This window comes from Penicillium mononematosum (genome assembly GCF_028829835.1).
Source record: "Penicillium mononematosum strain IBT 11891 chromosome Unknown utg000002l:1.0-8112719.0:1.0-8118358.0, whole genome shotgun sequence".
Classification (NCBI taxonomy): domain Eukaryota; kingdom Fungi; phylum Ascomycota; class Eurotiomycetes; order Eurotiales; family Aspergillaceae; genus Penicillium; species Penicillium mononematosum.
This window is the reverse complement of record NW_026643272.1, coordinates 5,396,908-5,418,014: the sequence shown is the minus strand read 5'-3', so window position 1 is coordinate 5,418,014 and position 21,107 is coordinate 5,396,908. Positions and strand designations below refer to the sequence as shown.

The 21,107-nt window shown below is 43.8% G+C and overlaps 8 protein-coding genes across 8 annotated transcripts; 4 read left to right on the top strand and 4 right to left on the bottom strand.

Moving 5' to 3' along the window:
• Positions 1-123: 123 nt before the first annotated feature.
• Positions 124-714, bottom strand: N7519_003841 (uncharacterized protein; the record flags this gene model as incomplete). The annotated part of the gene is made up of 2 exons (XM_057290618.1): positions 124-563; positions 618-714. 2 exons carry the CDS (start codon positions 712-714, stop codon positions 124-126), a joined length of 537 nt encoding a protein of 178 aa, XP_057151820.1.
• Positions 715-853: 139 nt separating this feature from the next.
• Positions 854-4,238, top strand: N7519_003840 (alanine--tRNA ligase; the record flags this gene model as incomplete). Its single annotated transcript, XM_057290617.1, has 6 exons — positions 854-1,071; positions 1,151-1,295; positions 1,362-1,388; positions 1,458-1,493; positions 1,552-3,960; positions 4,052-4,238. 6 exons carry the CDS (start codon positions 854-856, stop codon positions 4,223-4,225), a joined length of 3,009 nt encoding a protein of 1,002 aa, XP_057151819.1. The 3' UTR covers positions 4,226-4,238.
• A 212-nt stretch (positions 4,239-4,450) lies between these two features.
• Positions 4,451-5,173, bottom strand: cyp3 (putative peptidyl-prolyl cis-trans isomerase; the record flags this gene model as incomplete). The annotated part of the gene is made up of 4 exons (XM_057290616.1): positions 4,451-4,642; positions 4,710-4,847; positions 4,900-5,045; positions 5,128-5,173. 4 exons carry the CDS (start codon positions 5,171-5,173, stop codon positions 4,451-4,453), a joined length of 522 nt encoding a protein of 173 aa, XP_057151818.1.
• A 1,939-nt stretch (positions 5,174-7,112) lies between these two features.
• On the top strand, positions 7,113-8,506 carry N7519_003838 (E3 ubiquitin-protein ligase RNF103; the record flags this gene model as incomplete). The annotated part of the gene is made up of 2 exons (XM_057290615.1): positions 7,113-7,255; positions 7,339-8,506. The coding sequence occupies 2 exons, from the start codon at positions 7,113-7,115 to the stop codon at positions 8,504-8,506; spliced, it is 1,311 nt and encodes a 436-aa protein (XP_057151817.1).
• Positions 8,507-9,145: 639 nt separating this feature from the next.
• N7519_003837 (DUF3844 domain-containing protein) lies at positions 9,146-10,565 on the bottom strand (the record flags this gene model as incomplete). The annotated part of the gene is made up of 4 exons (XM_057290614.1): positions 9,146-9,733; positions 9,796-9,948; positions 9,999-10,177; positions 10,232-10,565. The coding sequence occupies 4 exons, from the start codon at positions 10,563-10,565 to the stop codon at positions 9,146-9,148; spliced, it is 1,254 nt and encodes a 417-aa protein (XP_057151816.1).
• A 645-nt stretch (positions 10,566-11,210) lies between these two features.
• On the top strand, positions 11,211-12,490 carry N7519_003836 (uncharacterized protein; the record flags this gene model as incomplete). The annotated part of the gene is made up of 4 exons (XM_057290613.1): positions 11,211-11,221; positions 11,313-11,670; positions 11,717-11,811; positions 11,863-12,490. The coding sequence occupies 4 exons, from the start codon at positions 11,211-11,213 to the stop codon at positions 12,488-12,490; spliced, it is 1,092 nt and encodes a 363-aa protein (XP_057151815.1).
• Positions 12,491-13,696: 1,206 nt separating this feature from the next.
• On the bottom strand, positions 13,697-14,195 carry N7519_003835 (cyclin-dependent protein kinase regulatory subunit CKS1; the record flags this gene model as incomplete). The annotated part of the gene is made up of 4 exons (XM_057290612.1): positions 13,697-13,733; positions 13,785-13,843; positions 13,896-14,040; positions 14,092-14,195. The coding sequence occupies 4 exons, from the start codon at positions 14,193-14,195 to the stop codon at positions 13,697-13,699; spliced, it is 345 nt and encodes a 114-aa protein (XP_057151814.1).
• An 840-nt stretch (positions 14,196-15,035) lies between these two features.
• On the top strand, positions 15,036-16,964 carry N7519_003834 (bromodomain-containing protein; the record flags this gene model as incomplete). Its single annotated transcript, XM_057290611.1, has 4 exons — positions 15,036-15,113; positions 15,310-15,494; positions 15,545-16,368; positions 16,447-16,964. The coding sequence occupies 4 exons, from the start codon at positions 15,036-15,038 to the stop codon at positions 16,962-16,964; spliced, it is 1,605 nt and encodes a 534-aa protein (XP_057151813.1).
• Positions 16,965-21,107: the final 4,143 nt, after the last annotated feature.

Below are 21,107 nucleotides of genomic sequence, written 5' to 3'. Positions count from 1 at the left end.
GTAGTAGCATACATGTGGACATCTATTGTCTATTATAAGGGTACATTTGCCTTAAGATGTCTAATAGGTACAAAATTATACAATTCGCTATTCTAATTATCCATGTACTCCGTATTTCACACTTCAACTATCAATATCCATCGGATCATCGTATAAATCCTCCGTAGTCTTGTTCTCTCTAGCTCGTGCTCGAGATTCAAGAATTGCCTTTCGAACATTATCTTTTTCCCGGGGAACCGTGAGGGAAGATGGTTCCGTATAAAGAACAAGTTCTTTACCTGAGGGTTTCGAGTCCGATAGAACGGATTGAGGGACTGAGAGCACTTTCTCCGCAAATGGTGAAAACACCAAACCAGGAGACTCGGCTTCCATTAATTCTTGATCCAGGTTGTAAATGTAAGTCGTATGCTTGGTGTCATCCAAGATCATTGCATCGTTTGGGGAAGAAAGCTCATGGTTATGTCGATTATGTTGGTGATCAATGTGGTCAATGTAGTCATGGTGTTGATTATGCTGGATATGCCCCTTGGGTTTGGCCCGAGCGGAGATTGGCACGCTATTATCTACAAAATATGTTAACTTGACAACTTCCACAACTTCCAACCTCAATTGCCTACCTATTCGCAGGTGTCCAAATCTCTTCGTTAACGGTTGTGCGCCATCGGGGTCAGCTTCGGCCGGACGCTTCTTCCCGTGACCTTCCTCACCCGCCATCCACACTTTTTTATCTCCTTCTCTTTCTCTCTCTCTCTCTCTCTCTTGTATTTGCAAGTGTGTGATAATAAAGCAAATGAAAAAGTGGGAAAGGTGGTTGAACTAAGTGCACAGATCTGGAGTCAGATTCCTTTGCTCGATGCGGGTTTCTGGGTTGGTGACGAACGGGGAACGGGCTTTGACTCATCTCTTTCGCAGAAATCAACCCAGAACATTCTCTTCTTGCTTTGTTCACTCCCTGGCAACCAACCCTCCCACATTCGACAGGATGGCTTCTCTCAGCTCAGAATGGACTGCTCAGCGAGTCCGAGATACCTTTTTAGATTATTTTAAACAAAATGGCCATACATTTGGTGCGTTGAGCCCATTCTTTTTTTTCCCCCTACCCCTCCACCCCCGCCAACAACATTGACTGACCTGAAATTTTTCTATGCAGTCCCTTCTTCCCCGTGGCTCCTCTATCGGATCCGACTCTGCTTTTTACCAATGCGGGAATGAACCAGTTCAAGTCCATCTTCCTGGGCACCGTTGATGCCTCGTCGGACTTTGGAAAGATGAAGCGCGCAACGAACTCGCAAAAGGTATTGGATATCTCCACTATCACTAAAATACCTTGACTTGGGACTGTTGCTAATACAATTGGATAGTGCCTCCGTGCTGGTGGGAAACATAACGTGGGTGTGCCCTGGAAAGCGCTAGAGGGGTCTTAGACGGAGTTTGGTATACTGACTAACATGACACAGGATCTGGATGATGTTGGCAAGGATAGCTACCACCATGTCAGTATTGAAACCCATTCCTATCGTCAAATAGAAGAAGTGCTGACGAAATCTCTAGACCTTCTTTGAGATGCTCGGCAACTGGAGTTTTGGCGACTACTTCAAGAAAGAAGCCATCACTTATTCGTGGACCCTGTTGACAGAAGTCTACGGGCTAGATCCCGATCGCCTCTACGTTACTTACTTCGAGGGCAATGAAGCTGGTGGATTGGAACCGGATCTGGAAGCCAAAGAACTATGGAAATCAGTGGGCGTTCCAGAATCTCACATTCTTCCTGGAGATATGAAAGATAACTTCTGGGAAATGGGTGATCAAGGACCATGTGGACCTTGTAGTGAAGTGCACTATGATCGGATCGGTGGGCGCAACGCTGCTCATCTCGTCAATGAAGACGACCCAAATGTGCTTGAAATCTGGAACAACGTCTTCATCCAATATAACCGCGAGCCGGATAGCTCCTTGAGGTCCCTTCCCAACAAACACGTCGATACCGGAATGGGCTTTGAAAGACTGGTGTCCATTCTCCAAAACAAGCCTTCCAACTACGATACCGATGTCTTCACTCCGATCTTCCAGGCTATCCAGAACACCACTGGGGCCCGGGAATACCGCGGCCAGTTTGGCGCCGATGATGCCGATGGAATTGACACAGCCTACCGTGTTGTTGCAGACCACGTGCGGACTTTGATGTTCGCTATCTCGGATGGCGTCATTCCCAACAACGAGGGCCGTGGCTATGTGATTCGCCGTGTCCTACGCCGAGGAGCTCGGTATGCCCGGAAATATTTCCAGGTCGATATTGGGAATTTCTTCGCCAAGCTTGTGCCGACTGTTGTGGATCAATTGGGTGAAATGTTCCCTGAACTCAAGCGCAAGCAGCAAGATGTTATAGAAATCTTGGACGAGGAAGAGCTGTCATTTGCCAAGACTTTGGATAGAGGTGAGCGGCAGTTCGAGCAATACGCCCAACAGGCTAAAGTCAAGGGCACCGATATGCTCCATGGTGCCGATGTGTGGAGACTGTACGACACCTTTGGCTTCCCTGTTGATCTGACTCGAATCATGGCCGAGGAACGTGGTCTCCGCATTGATGATGTCGAATTTGAAGAGGCTCGCTTGAAGGCGAAGGAAGCCAGCAAGGGTCAAAAGAAAGCTGCTGAGAACACAGTCAAGCTTGATGTCCATGACCTAGGCAAGCTGGAGAAAATGAACGACGTACAAAAAACGGATGATTCGCCTAAATTCGGCCGAGGTAACATCACCGCTCACGTCAAGGCTATCTACCACGGGAAGACGTTCCACAATAGCACTGACGATGTCCCCGAGGGAGCACAGCTTGGCATCATTCTCGACTGTACGAACTTTTATGCCGAACAGGGTGGCCAAGAAAATGATACAGGCAAGATCATCATTGACGGACAAGCGGAGCTTGAAGTTGGCGATGTACAGTCTTACGCCGGATACGTTCTACACACCGGCTTCATGAAATACGGATCATTTACTGTCGGCAACTCTGTCATTTGCGAGTACGATGAGCTCCGACGCTGGCCCATCCGGAATAACCATACCGGAACCCATATCCTGAATTTCGCTCTGAAGGAGGTCCTAGGCGATGGTGTCGAGCAGAAGGGTTCCCTAGTGGCCGCTGAGAAGCTGCGATTTGACTTCTCCCGCAAAAGCGCAATCTCTGATGCCGAGCTCGAGAAGATCGAAGCCAAGTCGACTGATTATATCCGACAGAACTGTGCGGTTTACTCCCAAGAACTTCCGCTTGCCACTGCCCAGCAAATTTCCGGCGTTAGGGCCGTATTCGGCGAGACTTACCCCGACCCTGTTCGTGTTGTCTCTGTCGGTGTGGAATTGGAGGAGATCCTGAAAAATGTGAAAGATCCCCGTTGGCAGGAAGTCAGCATCGAATTCTGCGGTGGAACTCATGTGCAGAAGACAGGCGATATCAAGGACTTGATCATCCTGGAGGAGAATGGCATTGCCAAGGGAATTCGTCGAATTATTGCCGTCACTGGAGAGGATGCGCATGAGGTGCAGAGAGTTGCCGAGGAATTCGGACAGCGTCTTGATCGGCTGGACGCATTACCTTTGGGCTCCGAAAAGGAACAGGAGGCTAAGCAAGTCCAGGTGGATCTCAACCAGCTTGTAATCTCCGCCGTCCAAAAGGCCAAGTTCCGCGAACGCTTTGCCAAGATCAATAAGGAGGTCCTCGATGGCCAAAAGGCCCAACAAAAACTGGAATCGAAGAAGGCAGTCGAGGCTATCACCTCGTATTTCGAGGCGCCCGAAAATCAAGACAAGTCGTGGCTTGTGGTCCAGCTTCCGATCTCTGCCAATGCCAAGGCTGTTAGTGAATCCCTCAACCATGTCAAATCAAAGATGCAGGGTAAGAGTGTCTATCTCTTGGCTGCCGACTCTGAACAAGGTCGGGTTTCACACGGATGTTACATCTCTCAGGTGAGTAACAGGCTACATCAGTCTTTCCCATGTTGTGCTTGGGAAAGCAAATAGTAAAATATTAGAGATTCTTATACTGATTTGGACACAGGGACTGAGTGACCAAGGTGCTTCGGCAAGCGACTGGGCAGCCGTCGTCTCTGGCGCTGTGGGAGGAAAAGCAGGAGGAAAGGGGCCTACTTCCATTGGTAACGGTACCAACACTGACAAGGTCGAGGAGGCTATCTCACTGGCTGCGGATTATCTGAATAAGTTTAAGCTCTAGACCTAAGGGCATGATTCTGTGAAGTCTTGTTCTTTTTTTTTTTGTATGTTCGGATGATCATATTTGTGCCGATCACTATGAAATATCCACAAAAAGGTCCTGGTTACTAAAGCCATATGAAATTGATATATATATATCCATAATTCAGACACTTTTAATTCTAGGAGCTATAGATTTGTAGGATGTGGCTGTTTCCCAGATATCACTCCATTTGTGTAATTATCATTACATCTCTCCACATTGCACAATCGTTACATCTTGGTTGGGCTTGTCTTTAGTAGTACGGGTCTGTTCAACCATTTTAACGAGATCCATCCCATCAATCACCTGGCCGAAGACCACATGCTTGTTGTTCAAGAATGGTGTGGCCGTGGTTGTGATAAAGAATTGGCAACCATTGGTGTTTGGGCCCGAATTCTGTTGTCGTTAATGAAAATTCCTACAACATAGAAAGGTAGACAGGTAATCTCGAGTTCAGACTTACAGCCATACTTAACAAACCGGCACGGTCATGTGTGAGAGTGAAATTTTCATCAGCAAATTTCGAGGTGCCGTAGATGGTACATGACCCAGTGCCATCGCCATTGATGAAATCTCCACCCTGGATCATGAAATCTTTGATCTGCAGCGAGCATTAATTCGGTATCGATATCCAAGGAGCTTCATCAACTTACCACTCGGTGAAATTTGCTTCCTTTGTAGCCCTGGGGCTGTCCCTTGGGGTTCTTGCTCTCGCCAGTACAAAATTGACGGAAATTCTCCGCAGTCCGTGGGGTGATATTGGCGAACAGCTCCATTTTCACTCGACCTAGAGACTCGCCTGTGGTTATATTAGCAGGGGTTCGCCATGTTAGATGACTACTCAAATGCCTAAGCCACCGCATGCAAATAATGAAACCTACCTCCAAGGGCAATATCAAAGAAAACCACTGGATTCGGTTCGGCCATAGCGAAACTGGGGTTGTGCAGATGTGATGAAGAGGGAAGTTTGCATTTGGATAGACCTAGGTGAACCAGGGGATTCGGAAGGTACGGAGTTAAATTAGTGGCCATGCAGGACTGACTTCATATTGACCACCTCTTCTGGAATATACATATATACACGTATATATTAGATATATACATTACAGTCTTCTTTCGTTTTAGAGATATGAGAAGGTAACTGGGCTTTTTTAAAGGATTACGAACCAAGAACTACCTAGATACTGTGGGACCTCCGAAATATTGGGCTAAGCCTTTATACCCAGATATACCGCCCTCCAAATTCTGCCGGTTCTGCCAGTCTAAAACTTCTAATATGGGTTAGCGTGTAGCCACGTGATCCGGCGCTAAGAGGAGCAGTCAAAAGGTCCACGGGTATGTACCCAAGGAGACTGTCAGGAAAAGACCTAAGACCACTGAAAAGACGCATGAAAGTCTATCGGAGAAGACTACCTAGGTACCTGAGAAGACAACTAAGAAGACTATGGCCGACTACTACGTATTCTTATGACAGCATGTTTAAAATGGAGGCGGTATACAGGGCGGTATATCTGGGTACAAAGGTTTAGCCCAACATTTCCGAGGTCCTACTGTACCTTTCAAGTCCCGGAGCGTACTATATCAACGTCTCATACCCAACTACAATTCAGTATGAAGTTATAAGGAATCTAAGCATATCCAGGAACTGATCATACAGATTTCATTAATCGAAATGCACTATTGTATACCTAGGTACAAATTGTTGGGGTTAATGAATAATTACCTACATGTCATATTATCCATACCTAGATATACAGTGACTCCGCATTAATCTTACCTAGAACCCTTCGCTCCACTATATTATTACATAATATTCTGCCGGTCAAATCATCCACCCAATTAGCCAGGTGGTTATAATAACATACTTGCTTTGCTAAAAATCACATTTCTGACTAGAATGTTACTTCCGAGGCATAAAATCCTTTTTTTACCAGATACTGAAGACACTTTAGGTGCCTTAAATCACTACTTGATAACCGGTCTGCTAGGCGGTAGAGCCTTGATATGGGCGGTGTGAAGGGAGGGGTGCTAAAATTAATGCGTACTGACTGTAAGTATATATGTACTATACAGTTGTACAACCTTGGAAGGTAAACGTGTTACATAATTTACAGTACCAGATAGTTGAAGCCTTGAAATGCTCTATGGTCGCTGCAGGCCATTATTATAGCCATTATTATATGTACCTCCAGGCTTGAAAGGTGGCTACATATGTAAGCAATAATATGCACACAATTTATTTCCAAATAAATAGAAGAAGGAAAAGAAAAGAAAAGAAAGGGGGTAAATAGCCCTGGTCTCATCCCCTGCTCAGAGAAAATCTACCTGGGGAGACTTTTAACAGTCCCGTGATTCCAGCCTCAGGCGTCAGTCTCTATCATTAAAGGCCTCTTTGATCCACTTTCACTCTATCTTTCTATCTTTCTATCTCTCTATCTCCTTCTCTCCTTCTCTTTCTATCCTTCTCTTTCCCTCTCTCTCTCTTTCTCTCTCTCCACGCTCAGGCTCCCTCTGCTCTTACTACTAATAATGATATGAGATCGACCCTCGGCATTCACCTCTTTGCAGGAAGTTCTGTGTGTTCTACTTGCGATCGATCGTTTGTGACAGGCCATCAAGTTTAATCTCCAACCTTTTTTTTTTCGCATGGGGGGGACATACCCTTAGATCGTTCCTATCCACCTTGTTGTCGCCTTGGACCTAATCTGCTGGAGTCTGGCCCGGAATTTACATACAGGGTTGCCCTGTACACACAACTCAAGGCATGAAGGATCGAACTTGGGGCAACTGAGACTCCAACAATAATCGAGTGACGCCGTTCCGGGTGGGATCAGCGCGGTCATTTTCATACCGAATCTTAGTCGGAATGTCTTCAACATCAGCCTCTAGCAGTGCTGCCACCACTACTGCAAGTAGCGGCGGAGAGGGTTCGGGCTCGAATAATGCTACAAGCTCACCTTTATTATTCTTCGTCGCTCTTGGCTTTGGTGTTGTATTCACAAATCTATGGTATGTCGCTTCATATTCCCTCTGTCCTGGCCACCAGGCCAGCCTTCTAGCATTTCAGAGATGGCATCTGACGGTCATCTCAGGATCATTGTTGGAGTCAAATACTGTTTTCGATACAATCAACGAAACCGTCAGCTCCGCAGCGAGGAAGTGGGAGAGCCCATAGACTTGGTCACCATGCCACGACCTCATCGCAGGAGAAGGGAGAAACGGCTAATGACGATGGACGAGGTAAACGTGCGGTTTCCACTCGTCAAGTACAAAGTGTGGAGGTCATCTCGCGCCAACCAGGGTCTTTCAACGGAAGGAGGTATCACGGCTCCGAATAGCAGACCACAGAGCCTAAAAGATGATGGTGATATCGTGACAACGGCGGTTGGGGTTCACACAGCTGCAATACCACCATCCATCAATGGCCATGGCCGGGCGGATTCCAACGACACATCACGGACTCCCACCCAAGAGCTGCAAGATGGCCCTCCAGTGCAGACTTCGGAAGAGAAGGGCCCTGCAGTATCTGGGGTGCCTTCTACTCAGCAATCCACTGGTGCAGGTACGCAGGGAGAGAAATGGCAGCAATCCTTGGCCAATGAAAACATCAACATTAATCTCGAGGGCCATGATGCTGACGGTGGTGCCTACATTCGTAATGCTGTTCCTGCTGATCTTCTGCCCAACCCTGGCGATTCTTGCGCGATTTGCCTGGACATCATCGAGGACGATGATGATATCCGGGGACTTGCATGTGGACATGCTTTCCATGCCTCATGCGTTGACCCCTGGCTGACCAGCAGAAGGGCGTGTTGCCCTCTGTGCAAGGCCGATTACTATGTACCCAAACCCCGCGCACAGACCGAAGCACAGTCTGTCACGGATCGCCGGGGTCGTCGGATAGCCTCGGACTATCCGGATGCAATTCTCAGACCTCCTCGAGTTGCTTGGAATGGTGGCAGGGCAAATGGATTCCGGGCTCAGATGGGCTTGCCTAGCCGAATATTTCAATCGACACCCGAGGAAAGAGACATATCTACCACTCGAGAACAGCATGTGCGGAATGGGCATGATCAGCCTTGGAACCCAGCCCATGCCTCTAATTCTTCAGGTCAATCCACCTGGTCTCGATTTGTTCCCACTCGACTCCGCCAGATTTCTTTCCATTTTCCCTCGTCAAGAAGATCACCTGTAGTTGGGAGTTCACCTGTGGATCCAGAGAGACGCACACCTCGTCAAGTCGAAGCTGGTACCACATGATAGATCTTGGCTGCTATCCTTTTCATACCCCTTCACGATTTGACTAACCTTTATTTTCATGCTGGAGCCACATCTGGAATGTTGGCTGGTGTTTTATTTTCCTTGTTTATGACTTGATATGTGTAATTTATCTTTTTTTGCGCGACTTTCACTGGAGCGCATGTGGCCACCAGCCGATTCACGAATTGTCTTTCTCTCTCTGTCTCTCATCCTATTCTATGCCATGGGGAGCTTTGTCCTATGGTACTACTGCAGCCACTGTTTCTCCGCCAATTCTTAGTCCATTTAGCGTGCTGAATGGTTTGTTACTAGTTGAATATCTATATATCTCTTGGTGCACAACACCAGAGTACATAACATAGTACTGTCTTGTACACGCTATACAACATATTATTCTCATATAGCTGCGTCCCCCCTAAGATACCTATGTAGTTTGTGCCACCTTACACTTATGTACTGCCGTATTGAACTGGTTCCCCTCGATGCAGTGCAGGGAAGGTGTAATCAGGAACAAAAGTAAACATTCACTTGTAGGTTAAGGGGTAAATGAGGTAAAGAACATGAAGCCCTGCTCCCCTAAAAAGATGGCAAAAGAAGAAAGGAAAAACACCCCTTAAACACCAATACAGGTCCATATGTTCACATCTGAGACTTAGGACCACCTACACCAGCGCTGATGACACTGGGTAGCTCCTGTGAGCCCATACTGAAAAGCATCCCAATCGCACTAGCGACTAGAACAATGGCAAGCAGACTCACCCCTGCAACGAGGAAGAAAGGTGAGCTAATGTCTCTTTTCTGGCAAGCTGATCCACCCCACTGAACTGTCTTGCTGGTACCATCACTATTCCGAACAATACTTTGTGTGCATTGGCATGCATAACAATTGCCTGTAGTTCCCTCAACACCCGAGCCGTATTTCAGATAGCAGGAACCATGTCCGGAGCAATCATTGGTAGATTCGGCGCACGAGGAGTTTGAAGCATGACAGATAGGCGCTAGGGTTGACTGCAGCGCAGAATTCTGCATCGACCTCCTGAAGGCATTTCTTTGGCTGACTGGTGCCAATGATTGCTTCGCACCTCGGCGGCTGAGTCCTTCTGATTTAACACCAGCAGGTAAAACCACGGTCGTGATTTCGCGGTGGCTGGTCGACGATATTTGAGCTAGGTGAAGAAGCAATGTCTCTAGGAGCTTGGTTCCAAGAGCAGAATCACCAGACATATCCTGAAATTGGGGACGTGGGATCAGACATCATTCACTAATGAGATAGGGGAGAAAGTCGATACCTTAAAGGACAACTTCAAAGCCGAATCCTTGTGATCCTTGCTTGTCCAGGATTCCACTGAATCGACTAGCGTAATGAAGTCACGGGCGAGCAGATCAGACCCATCAGCAAACATGGGGTCCCTGGATAAGCATTCCTTGGGTGTCTGGTGTAGCTGGAAGATTAGCGAGAGAACCTGGATACTATTAAAGTTGGCTTTGCTACCTGGGATGTTGATGATGAAGCCCTTCCAGCATCGTTGTAGTATGTACACATTTGTTCACGGTCCTCTTTCGCAGTAGTGCTGCTTTCGGTAAATGATTCCAGGAGATCAGGTCCGATAAATGGTGAGGAGATTTGAGGAATATGAAGATGGTCTGGTTGGGCTTGTTGCATGACTAGGGCTGCAGGGACATTAGCCAAAGTTCCCAGTCAAGTGTGAGTCCACTTCCACTTACCAACTTCCTGGTCAATCCCTTCCAAAATAAAGATGCTTTTCTTGAGAGCAATGCCCCCGGTAGCTCCCCCAAAGAGAGTGAGGTCATCCTGAGCAAAATGATTCAAGCGGTTCACAGTGTTTCCATCTACCATTCCGAGGACCGATGCTACAGAGGACTTCATGCGAAGCTCCAAGACAAGTCGAGCCTCATCTTCTGATATTGTTTGTTGGTTGGGATTAGCAGTTGGAGAGCTTGCTGTCTTGGGAGGAAACGTGAAGATTGTAGCATCCAGTGCATTTGCTTGCAATGCACCTGTTAATGCCAGGGCAAAGAAGGCGGACACCCAGCGCATATTGCTAGAATCGGGAGGGCCAGAGGTAAAGTAAGACTAATTTGGCAGACGTGGCGATGCCCACGTCAAGATTCTCTCTGGGGGTTATCTGGTGTTTTGTTGGGTAAAACAGCAGGCAGTCGAGGACAGAATACCATTTGGCTACGGACCCGTAGACGACTTGGGGACACCTGATAAGATATCACTAAAGCCATCACGTGATCTACTATATACGTCAAATATTACTGGAAAATGCAAAGTCCATGTCATCAATCTCTAGCCCAGGAGTTTGTTCTAGTAGTAATACCATTTCATTTTAAGGGCTCAGCACTAGTACATGTATGTATTGTAGTAGTGTATGTGTCTAGGTACAGTGTATATACGGTAGGCAACCTGTGGACGCCGCAATGCCGCATGTTACATAATCCACTAAACTGCCGAGCCCTTCACCTCAAACTCGCAAGCCAGATCATCGTGCATATCAGTCTTCAAGGATTCTGTCCATTCCTTTTTTGCCCCCCAAATTGAGATGATACTCTAGTGAGAATCATTGCAGGGATTGGCTTTTCCCAATGCTCCGGCTCAGGTATCTGCTTCGAAGTCCTCACGCACGCTCGTCTCTCTTCAGTCCTACACACCCTCGTTCCGACTTCTCAAAATCACAAAATGTACGACGAGTGAGGTTTAGGCGGCCTTGGATAAGGTAGGCGACCCCACTTTATAGCAAAACCAATGTCTCTTTGGTCAGACTAACGTAGAATCCCTCAGGTCGTTCATATCAAAATGTCTTCTGTACGGCACCGCATTCCACCTCTGGAGCACCTTCGTGCTGATACGATTTGATGATGACATCGACGATGCTGATATACCTCCTGTGACCAACCCGGATGGGATAGCCCCACGCCAAACCTCCTTGGAAAGCGGCAAAATAACCGGGAAAGAGGTCGAAAATGAGGGAGCGCTGTTCATACCGCTTGGCTGGTCTCGTTTGCAACAAGGCGAGCTGTACACTACATCAGATCCAGAATGGCAAGAATTTGTGAAGTTATCCAAGGATCGGAAGAAGCTTGAGAAGCTTAGGGGTGAGGAATCGATACAATCCCTGCTCAAGATCACGCGCTTACAAGTTTAGATGAACTCGCTACAATCGTTTTAGATAATGCGGGAGGCAGATGTCACAGATACTTGGAGAGCCTCTCTCCCTCACGGGATTCTGGCTTGTCCATCAGTTTCCAAACCGTGCCCCTCCGGGATATGTGCGATCGGGGTATGTACTGCTTATCTCTAAAAGTGTGGTGCTTATACTGACAGTAGACAGGGTGGAGATCAAAGACGACAGTATATCGTGGGTCGCGAAGCCGATGGACCCCGAAATAGGTGACAGGTTACAGACCTTCATGAAACCAATTCATGTTGCTCTAGCAATCAGAGATGCGTATCTGGTACTATTACTAAGGCAACTGGATCGTTTCAGGAAACCTGCAGGGGAGCCGCTGAATGCCTTTGATTTGAATGATTTTTCTGCCGCGCCCGGTGACGAAAGAGGGGACTGGATTGGCCAAAAGGATCAATCTAAGCTACAACCACCTCTGAGCGACGGGCTCAAAGAAAATATGCCGCCTAATACCGAGAACTCCAACTACCACCCATCCTCCCTCATATCTTTATTACAGCGGCTACCGTTACCAGACCTCGGCCCGGGCTCGGATCTGCACTTGGCATCACAGGCATTCAGATTACGCTTGAACCATGAACGGGCTCAAAGTCCAGGGTCTGCTCGCCGTGGAGCCTTCTTTATCACGGGTCCAGTTGGGTTGAAGGGACCTAATGGGTTTTGTCGATTTGAGGTGAAAGGCGAGTATGATCCTGCCAAACGTGAATGGCGAACAGTGGAAATGACACTCAAGGATCTGAACATGAGGAGACAGAAGGCATTAGGAGGTTGATCACATATACTCAGGACTTTTTAAGTGTTCTCATCCCAAGGCCTAAGATATTCCAGTTTCCCTTCAGGTTCACGGGTTGTATGTTGAGCTTAAGACTCATCTTGACCTCTGTATGAATATTATGTACATACATGTTTTCCGCAGTGATTTAGTGGATCAGCACAAATTCGAGACCACTTCTATATTTACCATAAGCCAGCCATGGCCCCAAGCGTTATTAATACTCGGTGCCCGTGCCTTTCCCAGATGTGGATATATAACGTACTAGGAGACGCATCTCTCAATGCAAGCAGGGACTACCAAGGTTGGGCTTGAATGACCCTTTCAAGGGGTTATTTACGATATGCATCTCAATCTATATTACTACTAAGACGTTGTAGAGTGCGTATTACTAAACACCCTGTGTTTTACTTGATCAGCTCAACTTGATCCTTACTTCCGTCACTACCTTGTGCAATACAACATGTCCTTTCGCGGTAAATTATATGCGCAACAAAACGCCATGCGACCAACTATCGAGAGTTGTAGGCAGCGTGGGAATGGAAATAAGTTACTTGATTTGCTAACCATTAGCAAAATACCCAGGTAGGCAACTAAAGCTGTGAAACCAAATGACCGACGACATTAAGTGGATGGTCCAGGTATGCATATACCTATCTGCCCACTTCTCCACTCCTTTTGCGAATACTTGGTCTGTTTGTTTCCCCTCTAGCATCAACTAGAGGAACCAAGCAGAGGAGGTACATGCCCCACCCACAACACTCTTCAACATAGGATAACTTCACTAGGATGATATCCCAAGATTCTCACATCAACTTCAGGGAGTGGAGAAGCTCAGCGTCAGTAGCAGCCTCACCGCTGTCTAGTATGGAGAATGACTGGCCAAAAGAACGCGATTTAATGATCTCGCGAGAACAGTCCAGGTGCGTGCGATAAGACAGATGTTGGTCTTCCGGATGGCATGATATAGAGAGAGAGAGAGAGAGAGAGAGAGAGATAGAGAGAGAGAGCCTGGTCTAGCGTGTCAATGAAATGGCTGGTAAGAAGAAAATGAAACTTGGTCTCATTCCAGAACTTCAATTATGAAGCTTTTGTGGACGCTAATGAGCAATATTGCGAATGCGTGTGCCTGCCATGAACGAACATAAAGCAATGTCTTCTCAACTGCTCATATTTCCAAGCACAACACCGCCAATCAATGCTGACTTATTGTTGCAGGGGGGGTTGGTAGTTAAGAGGGCGCCTAGACGACGGTCAGTGATACACCCAAGGGAGAAGTTTGCAAATAACTGACTTGAACAGTAAGATATGAGGTTCAGGTTCATGCACCTCATAATGCTCCCATCCCAAGCTCTGCGCGTAATTGTTAGAACCCATACACATCTTGAAATTATGCTCAACATACTTGTGTAATACCCAGAGCTCGCCATTCCTCCTCCCAAAGCAATTTCAGAGTCCCCTTAGAGCTGTCAAAGTAGTCCGTGGGGATTTTTTTGAGCATATTCTTTGGGAGCTGCACATGGCGGTATTCAAATTTGTCGTCGTTGTATCTATATGGAGGAGTCAATGGAGAGTCTACCACAATAGCATAAGGTCCTCACCTTGCCGAGTAGTGAATGGAGTCCACAAATTCATCAAGCTTCTCGCGCTCCGTCTCCAAAAGGAGACGGGGCTTCTTGTTGCGCCGAGCTGGGTCGATGTCCATTGGGATAGCGGAATGAGAAGAAATGACAGAACGAAGATATCTGAGGCTATACGAAGTGTCAATATCAGTCTTTCCCATCTGTTCAAGCAACAAGGCCAGTAATAAGTAGCCTGAGGATGCGGCTCACAATGTGGTTGAATGATTATCGCATGTAGCGACAATTGAAAACGTACACTCACAGGGTAGGGGCCCCAGAGATATGTAAGATGACCTTGTACTGAAGAACCAAAGATACCGAGGATGAGTGATCAGGTGAGTATAAGAGTGACGCAGAGAGAAAAGAGTGAGAGTTGTCGAAACAACAATCACCGGGCTTGTTTTGCGGGACTCGGGAAAATAGTGGGGGAGGGAAACAACAATTGGATGCCTCAGGTGTCAATCCAGTGGCTGCGGTATTAGCCACGTGATCAAAACCAAACGAAAATTACACTCTGGTAAAAGCTAGTATAGAAATTTACAGTTGCTTCAATGTTCAACATACATATGTACTGTACATAGTAGTAACGGAGTGCGAACATTTGGTCATATTTGTAATTATTGTATGTATTCTTTCGTACCGTTCTGAATTATATAATATCAGTGGACCCACCTGTGGGCTAGGCTTACCTAATGTGGGATGACTCCGTGGACGTGGACGCGTCGGCAACACGTCTAAGATGAGGAATGTCTATGCGGATATCTCCCTTTGCCATACTCTATCACTACTTGTAATTCTTTCAAACTATTTGACCCTCTGTTAAATTCTGTATTTTCAGTCCCTCCGTGGTATTTTGTCACAAATTACTATCTTCAATGTGTGACTTGACTCGCGACTCGGGACGTTATCAGAACTAATCCAAGATGACCTCAAAACGACGGGCGGCTGCCGCAGCTTCTCCAGATATGAAGTTTCGTAGAACGAAACGTCAAAAGGTTTCTGTAAGTATCAATTTGTTGCATTAAGTACATATCGATTGGCCCTTTACACTTGAATGGAGGGCAAAAGCGAAGTCGTTACTATGACAGTTCGATCTACACTGTTCAAATGCGTCTATTCACTATCCGATGTTGTTTTGCACATATAGATCGGATCGCGTATTTCAAATGCTGACTCAAGCTGTGGTGGGTGTGATAGGACGATGATCTCATGCCTCCCGAAGAGTCCAATCGTGCGTCGTCGCATCTGGACTCAGAGTCACTAGAGGAAGCGGATCGAACCCCGGGGTCGCAGGCCGAGCCCGAGGCAGATTTTGAAGGTGATACTCTTCAGAGTGCACAGGACAAGATTATGTCTGAGTTGACCCGACTCAAGGATTCTGAGTTGGTATCCCCAATCCTGAGCCTTTGCTTAAGCTGACGCCCCGAACCAGTGGCCAGGATGTTTCTTACCCGTTCATTGGGAAGCCAGACCGGAATCTATACCGGGATTATTATGAGATCATCCAACATCCAGTGTCCTTACGAAGCATTCAAAAAAGAGTTCGTGGTACCGACAGCAGGAAGAATTCATCCAGAACCACCGCATATCCTACATGGCAGTCCTTTGAAGAGGAGGTCAGCTATGTATGGCGAAACGCTAGGGAATATAACGAAGACGACAGCGATATCTCTATTCTCGCGGGAGTTTTGGAGGTAAGCGAATACCGCGACGCTCTCGCCATCTGTCCCTTTCGGCATGCTGACACTAGAGGCCCAGGATCACTTCCACGGCGGGTTGCCGAAGCTAAAAAGCTTGTTCCGAACCCCCTTGAGGTAGATGGAGCCCCTGATATGTCTTGCATCAAATTGAAAGTGGGCACTGCTGTGCCTCCAGTGGCGCAGAGGTTAACCTTGAAAATGCCTGGGCAGAGCTCCGATACACTATCCAAAATCGATGGACAACCCTCAGGTGTCACGTCCAAGAACCAATCCCCTGGCCATAGGCAGGATATTGCCGGGGCTGGATTAGCAGGTCAAGACATCAGTAGATCTCCTCGAGGATGGTCTCTTGGGGGGCACCCTGATAGTGCCAGGTCGAGCACCACAAACACACCATCTGGCTCAGAGAAACAACAGAACAGTTCAATGAGCGCCCAAGGCTTACTGAGCTCAGTGACCAAAGCAACCGCCCCAACAATTCCCACTTCGCAAAATCCACCCAACGCGTCTTTTGGTGTTTCTTCAGATGTCGCTCGGCATTCATCTTCGGCTTCAGGTACGTTACGCTTGGTAGACATATTGTTGCCGAGCGAAAGTGTTGCTCGGCTCCCGGCCTTTGCTAACTCCTTGTTAGCCCATGTGCTTCACCAGCCGCATTTTGGTTCATCGCCCATGGATTCGCTTCTGAGGCGATCAGGCCAAGGTTTGACTTCCACTGGATTTAGAGGACTTCCAGCTAACTACAAGTCAGACCCAAGGATGGCTTTGATTCGTAATGTTCGGGTTCTCACGCATGCGTCTTTGTCGTTGCAGTCAGACTTCTGCCTAGATATACCGCCTTCGTCGCTTATTTCACAACAGAATATCACGATCCACCTACCTCCGTCGCATAATATACTGACGGTCAGGCCTCATTTAGCGGCTAGTACCTCCCAGCGACAAGTGAAAATTGTTACACTCATGGGTATGCAGCGTCTTCATTCATCCGGTGATGGGACTACACTTTCATATGATCTCCATCTGCATCCTGGCATGACAAGGGTCGACTTGGAAGCTATTGCTGGGCCTGCCAGAGGAGTCCCGAAATGTGGCCCCCCTGGGTCAGAAATTGATTATGAACGTGTCACTCTATTTTTTAATCTGTTACGTTGAGTCATGTCAAGCAAACTAGTGTTCGTTTAATAAAGGGGTGGTGATATGTTGTTTCTTATACATAGGGACTATACTATAGTAGAAACTACCAACAATTACCTAAAATGCCCTCCTCGCAATAACCTAGCAATATTGTTGAAAACAACGTCCTATATGTACTACCTCCGCATTCCTATTCTGTATTCTACTTGGTATTATTAGGGAGAACGACTACCAAGGCACTACTTTTTACATCCGACGTACATCCACTATACTACTTCGTGTTACCAGCCAGATCTTCAATGAAAAGCGCGCATTTCAACTAGAATTCTAAGTACAGAGAAGGGAAGGAAAAGAAGTCTTAGCGGGGTAAAGAGACTTCTCTTTCGGTAAGGCGGTGAGTCCTCTACTACTCCCTTCCGTATATATTCTGCCCGCCCTACCTTCTAGCTAAGGCGGTATAAACCTTCTTTTAGTCGTGTGAACCTTCCCTTGGTTATTATATATATTGACATAGATGGGATGTCTTTGTCTCTTTGTGCAGACTGAGCCTTTACTAGTTTGCCATTTCTTTATCTCTTTGTTAGTATAGGCTTTATATACAGCCTACTTTCTATAGATTTCATATCACCTCTCTTCTTCCCGATTTTCCTTTCTATACTAGTGTATCTCACTAGTAGTTCTCTAGTATCGTAGCCCTTAATAGGTTATAAGGCCCTCATTTCTCCCTTTTTTTATTAAAGATCTTACTATCGATCTATTAATACCTTTAACGAGTATCTCCCTATAGTAGAGCCTTATTATCTTTATTAAGAATAGTACGAAGAGGCTATATCTTACTAGAATTTATAAATATTAAGAATAGAAAGACTATATATGAGGAGAGGTCTACGAAGACGTCGAAGTGCATGGTGCAATGTGAGATGAGATTGTTGTTAAAGCTAAGAGCTAGACTAAGAAATCCGACACTATATGTTGAACGCTAATACCGAGGAAAGATGATCTGAATTGATGTGAACTAACACTACAACTCCAGCAAGTGGTAGATTGATTGGTGAAATGAGTGTGTATTGGGGAGAGCAGCTGGGTGCTCGACTATTTGACATGTTAGGAGCTTCTAAAGCAGTGCTAAGCTTAACAAGTGGCTTCCTAGGTAATGCCTAAGGTAGCTACTATCTATATAGCGTAAATATATAAATGACGGGACAGGAAAGGTGTAATTCCGGCTAATATACCCCTAGACTGCGGCATATCCGCTCTAATGGATATCAGATCGATCCTTATATCGGTAATATAGATATCCTTAGATATCCATACTAGTATAACTCTCGCTTACTTTCTCTTTTATAGCCTATTATATAATTTTAATACAGCTTACTAATAATTCTTTACTACTAGAATAAACGTATATTTAGTCCTAATAGAACTAACCCCTTTAATCGATAGTCGGCCTTTTAAAATTTTAGGAAATAGATATATATTAAAGGTCTCTTTATATAATATTTATAGATAGTATTATAGTTTTCTTAGTCTAATAATTTATTATAAAAATAGCCTTAGATTAATAATTTTATAGTAAGTTATATATAGAAATATATATTTAATTACTATTAATTATAATTAGACTGCGGCACGATCCGCAATATCCGCGGATATCCGCAATCCATATCCGTAAACTGCGGGTATAGATATTTTTTAATATCTAAGATCTGTAGCCTTACGGATTTAGATATAGACCTTATATCTATTAGATATTTACGGATATCTAATAGATATTAAATAATATAAATATACCTAGACTTATAACCTTAAAGGGTATATATTAATTTTATATTTTCTTCTATATTTTTCGTATAATAGTATATTATATTAAATAATTAAAATCTAGATCTTTTTAAGGTTATATAAATTTAAATCTTCTTATTTATTTATATATACTATTTATAGATCTAATTAGAAGCTATCTAGTAGTCTTAGCTATTTTTAAATCTACTTTAAATAGCCTAATATAGTCCTATTAATTAATATCTTTAGAAGCTTATTATCCTTTTTAATAGTTTTATATAGTTATTTTTAAAGCTATTTTCCTTTTATCTATTTATATTATTTAGCACTATTATTATCTAAGTTATTATTACCGCTTTTAGTATATTAGATAGCTTTAAATCTAATCTTTTAATCTTTATTCTTATTATTACTAATAGGCTTTAAGACTTTAAGCTATAATAATAATCTCTAGATTTAATTTAATAAAGTAGCTTTATCTTAAGATAGATACTTTTTAATAATCTTTAGCTTTTTTTACTAAAGATTAAAGTTAGTAATAAACTAATATAGTATTAGGCTATAGATTATATTTAGTTTTAATTAACTATAATAGTAATAATAGGTATTATAAATATAGTTAAATAGTTATTTAATATTAATACTATTAATAGAGATAGATAGAATATCTCTTACTATTCTAGTTAAAATTAGGAAGCTTTTTTTATATTCCTTTTAGAAAAGTCGAGGTTTCTATTATTTAATCTTATAAATAGGATATTATATAATCTTATTATTATCTAGTTTTATAAGCTTTTCTAATAGTTAGTTCTAGGATATATAAATAGTATTAAAATTATAGTTATTATTCTTATTAATAGCTATTTTAAAAATCTTTAATACTATTAGATTATTAGTATTATAAGTATATATCTTCTTATATTAATTAAACTTTTAGTTTAAGACCTTTTAATAATAATTTATATAATTAATATCGCTTTACTAATTAGTTAAAAAAAAGTATTAGAGTTTCTTTAATAGAGAGAAGATTATCATTAAAGTATAGATATTATTATAAAGTTTATAGTTAGTAATAGTATAACCGGCCCCACAATTTTTTTACCAAAAATACGGACCCTCGCAAGCGAGGGTCCGCCACCCATGAAAGGGATCACCCAAATGACAGCTTTTTTAAAAATCTCCCATTTTCACATTCATCCCCCACCACGCTACCAACCATGCCTAAAACCAATAAAGAAATCGATATACAGGTTGAAAAAGCAATGGACTCTCTCTCTAATCAATCTAAACCCAATATTGCAAAAACTGCGCGAGAATTCGCGGTCCCCGAAGGCCGGCTCCGGAGAAGATAGAAAGGTGGAAAATCGCTTTTTTAACGATAACCCAATGGTAGGAAGCTTACTCCTATATAGGAGAGGGCTTTATATAAATATATTAAATACTTCGATACAGTCGGAGCCTCGATAAACCGCTGCTAAATTGCTATAGCAGCAAATTCAATACTCGAAGAAGACCACTAAGATAGCTATATAAACCCGCCACAAATCGGGGATCACTAGCTAAAACGTTTTCTTAAACGTTACCCTAAGTACTACGTTCGACGCCGGAAAGCTCTCGATATTAAAAGAGCTACTACTCTTAATAAATTAGTAGTATAAAGGTAGTTTAAAGACTACAAACGTGTGATTTATAAGCACGGAATTTACTAATAAGATATCTACAATTTTAACGAAACTAGCTTTTAAATCGGTGTCGGAAGAGATCAATTTATCATTACTAGGTATCCGAAAAAGAAGCTATTTAATAGCTCTATTATAAATCGAGAATCTATCACTATTTTAGAGGCTGTTTCTATAGATAGTTTTATATATCCGCCGTTTATTATACTAAGTGTAAAATAAGTATTAGCACGCTAGTTTAATACTATTTAGGAAGATAAATACCTTACTATTATAGATACCGGCTATATTAATAACACTTTAGTATACTAGTAGATTTAGCTATTTTATAAATAGACTATCGGCTATATACTAGATATAAAAAGGCTAGTATTATACAATCGTTTTAGTTTATATATAATACGTCAGTTTATCGAATTTTATAAGAAGAATAATATCATTTTATTCTTCTTACTATCGTATACTAGTTATATATTATAGCCTCTCGATATCGGAGTTTTTAGCGTATATAAATACTAGTATAGTAAGGCTATCGAAGCTATAATAATAAGTGGATACCGCAAATTTTTAAAAGATAAATTCCTATATTTAATAGGGGAAATCCGTCGAAAAACCTTTAAACTATATACTATTAAGCTTAGATTTAAATTAATAGGCCTTTAGCCTATTAATTCTAAGCTTATTATAGATAAATTAGATT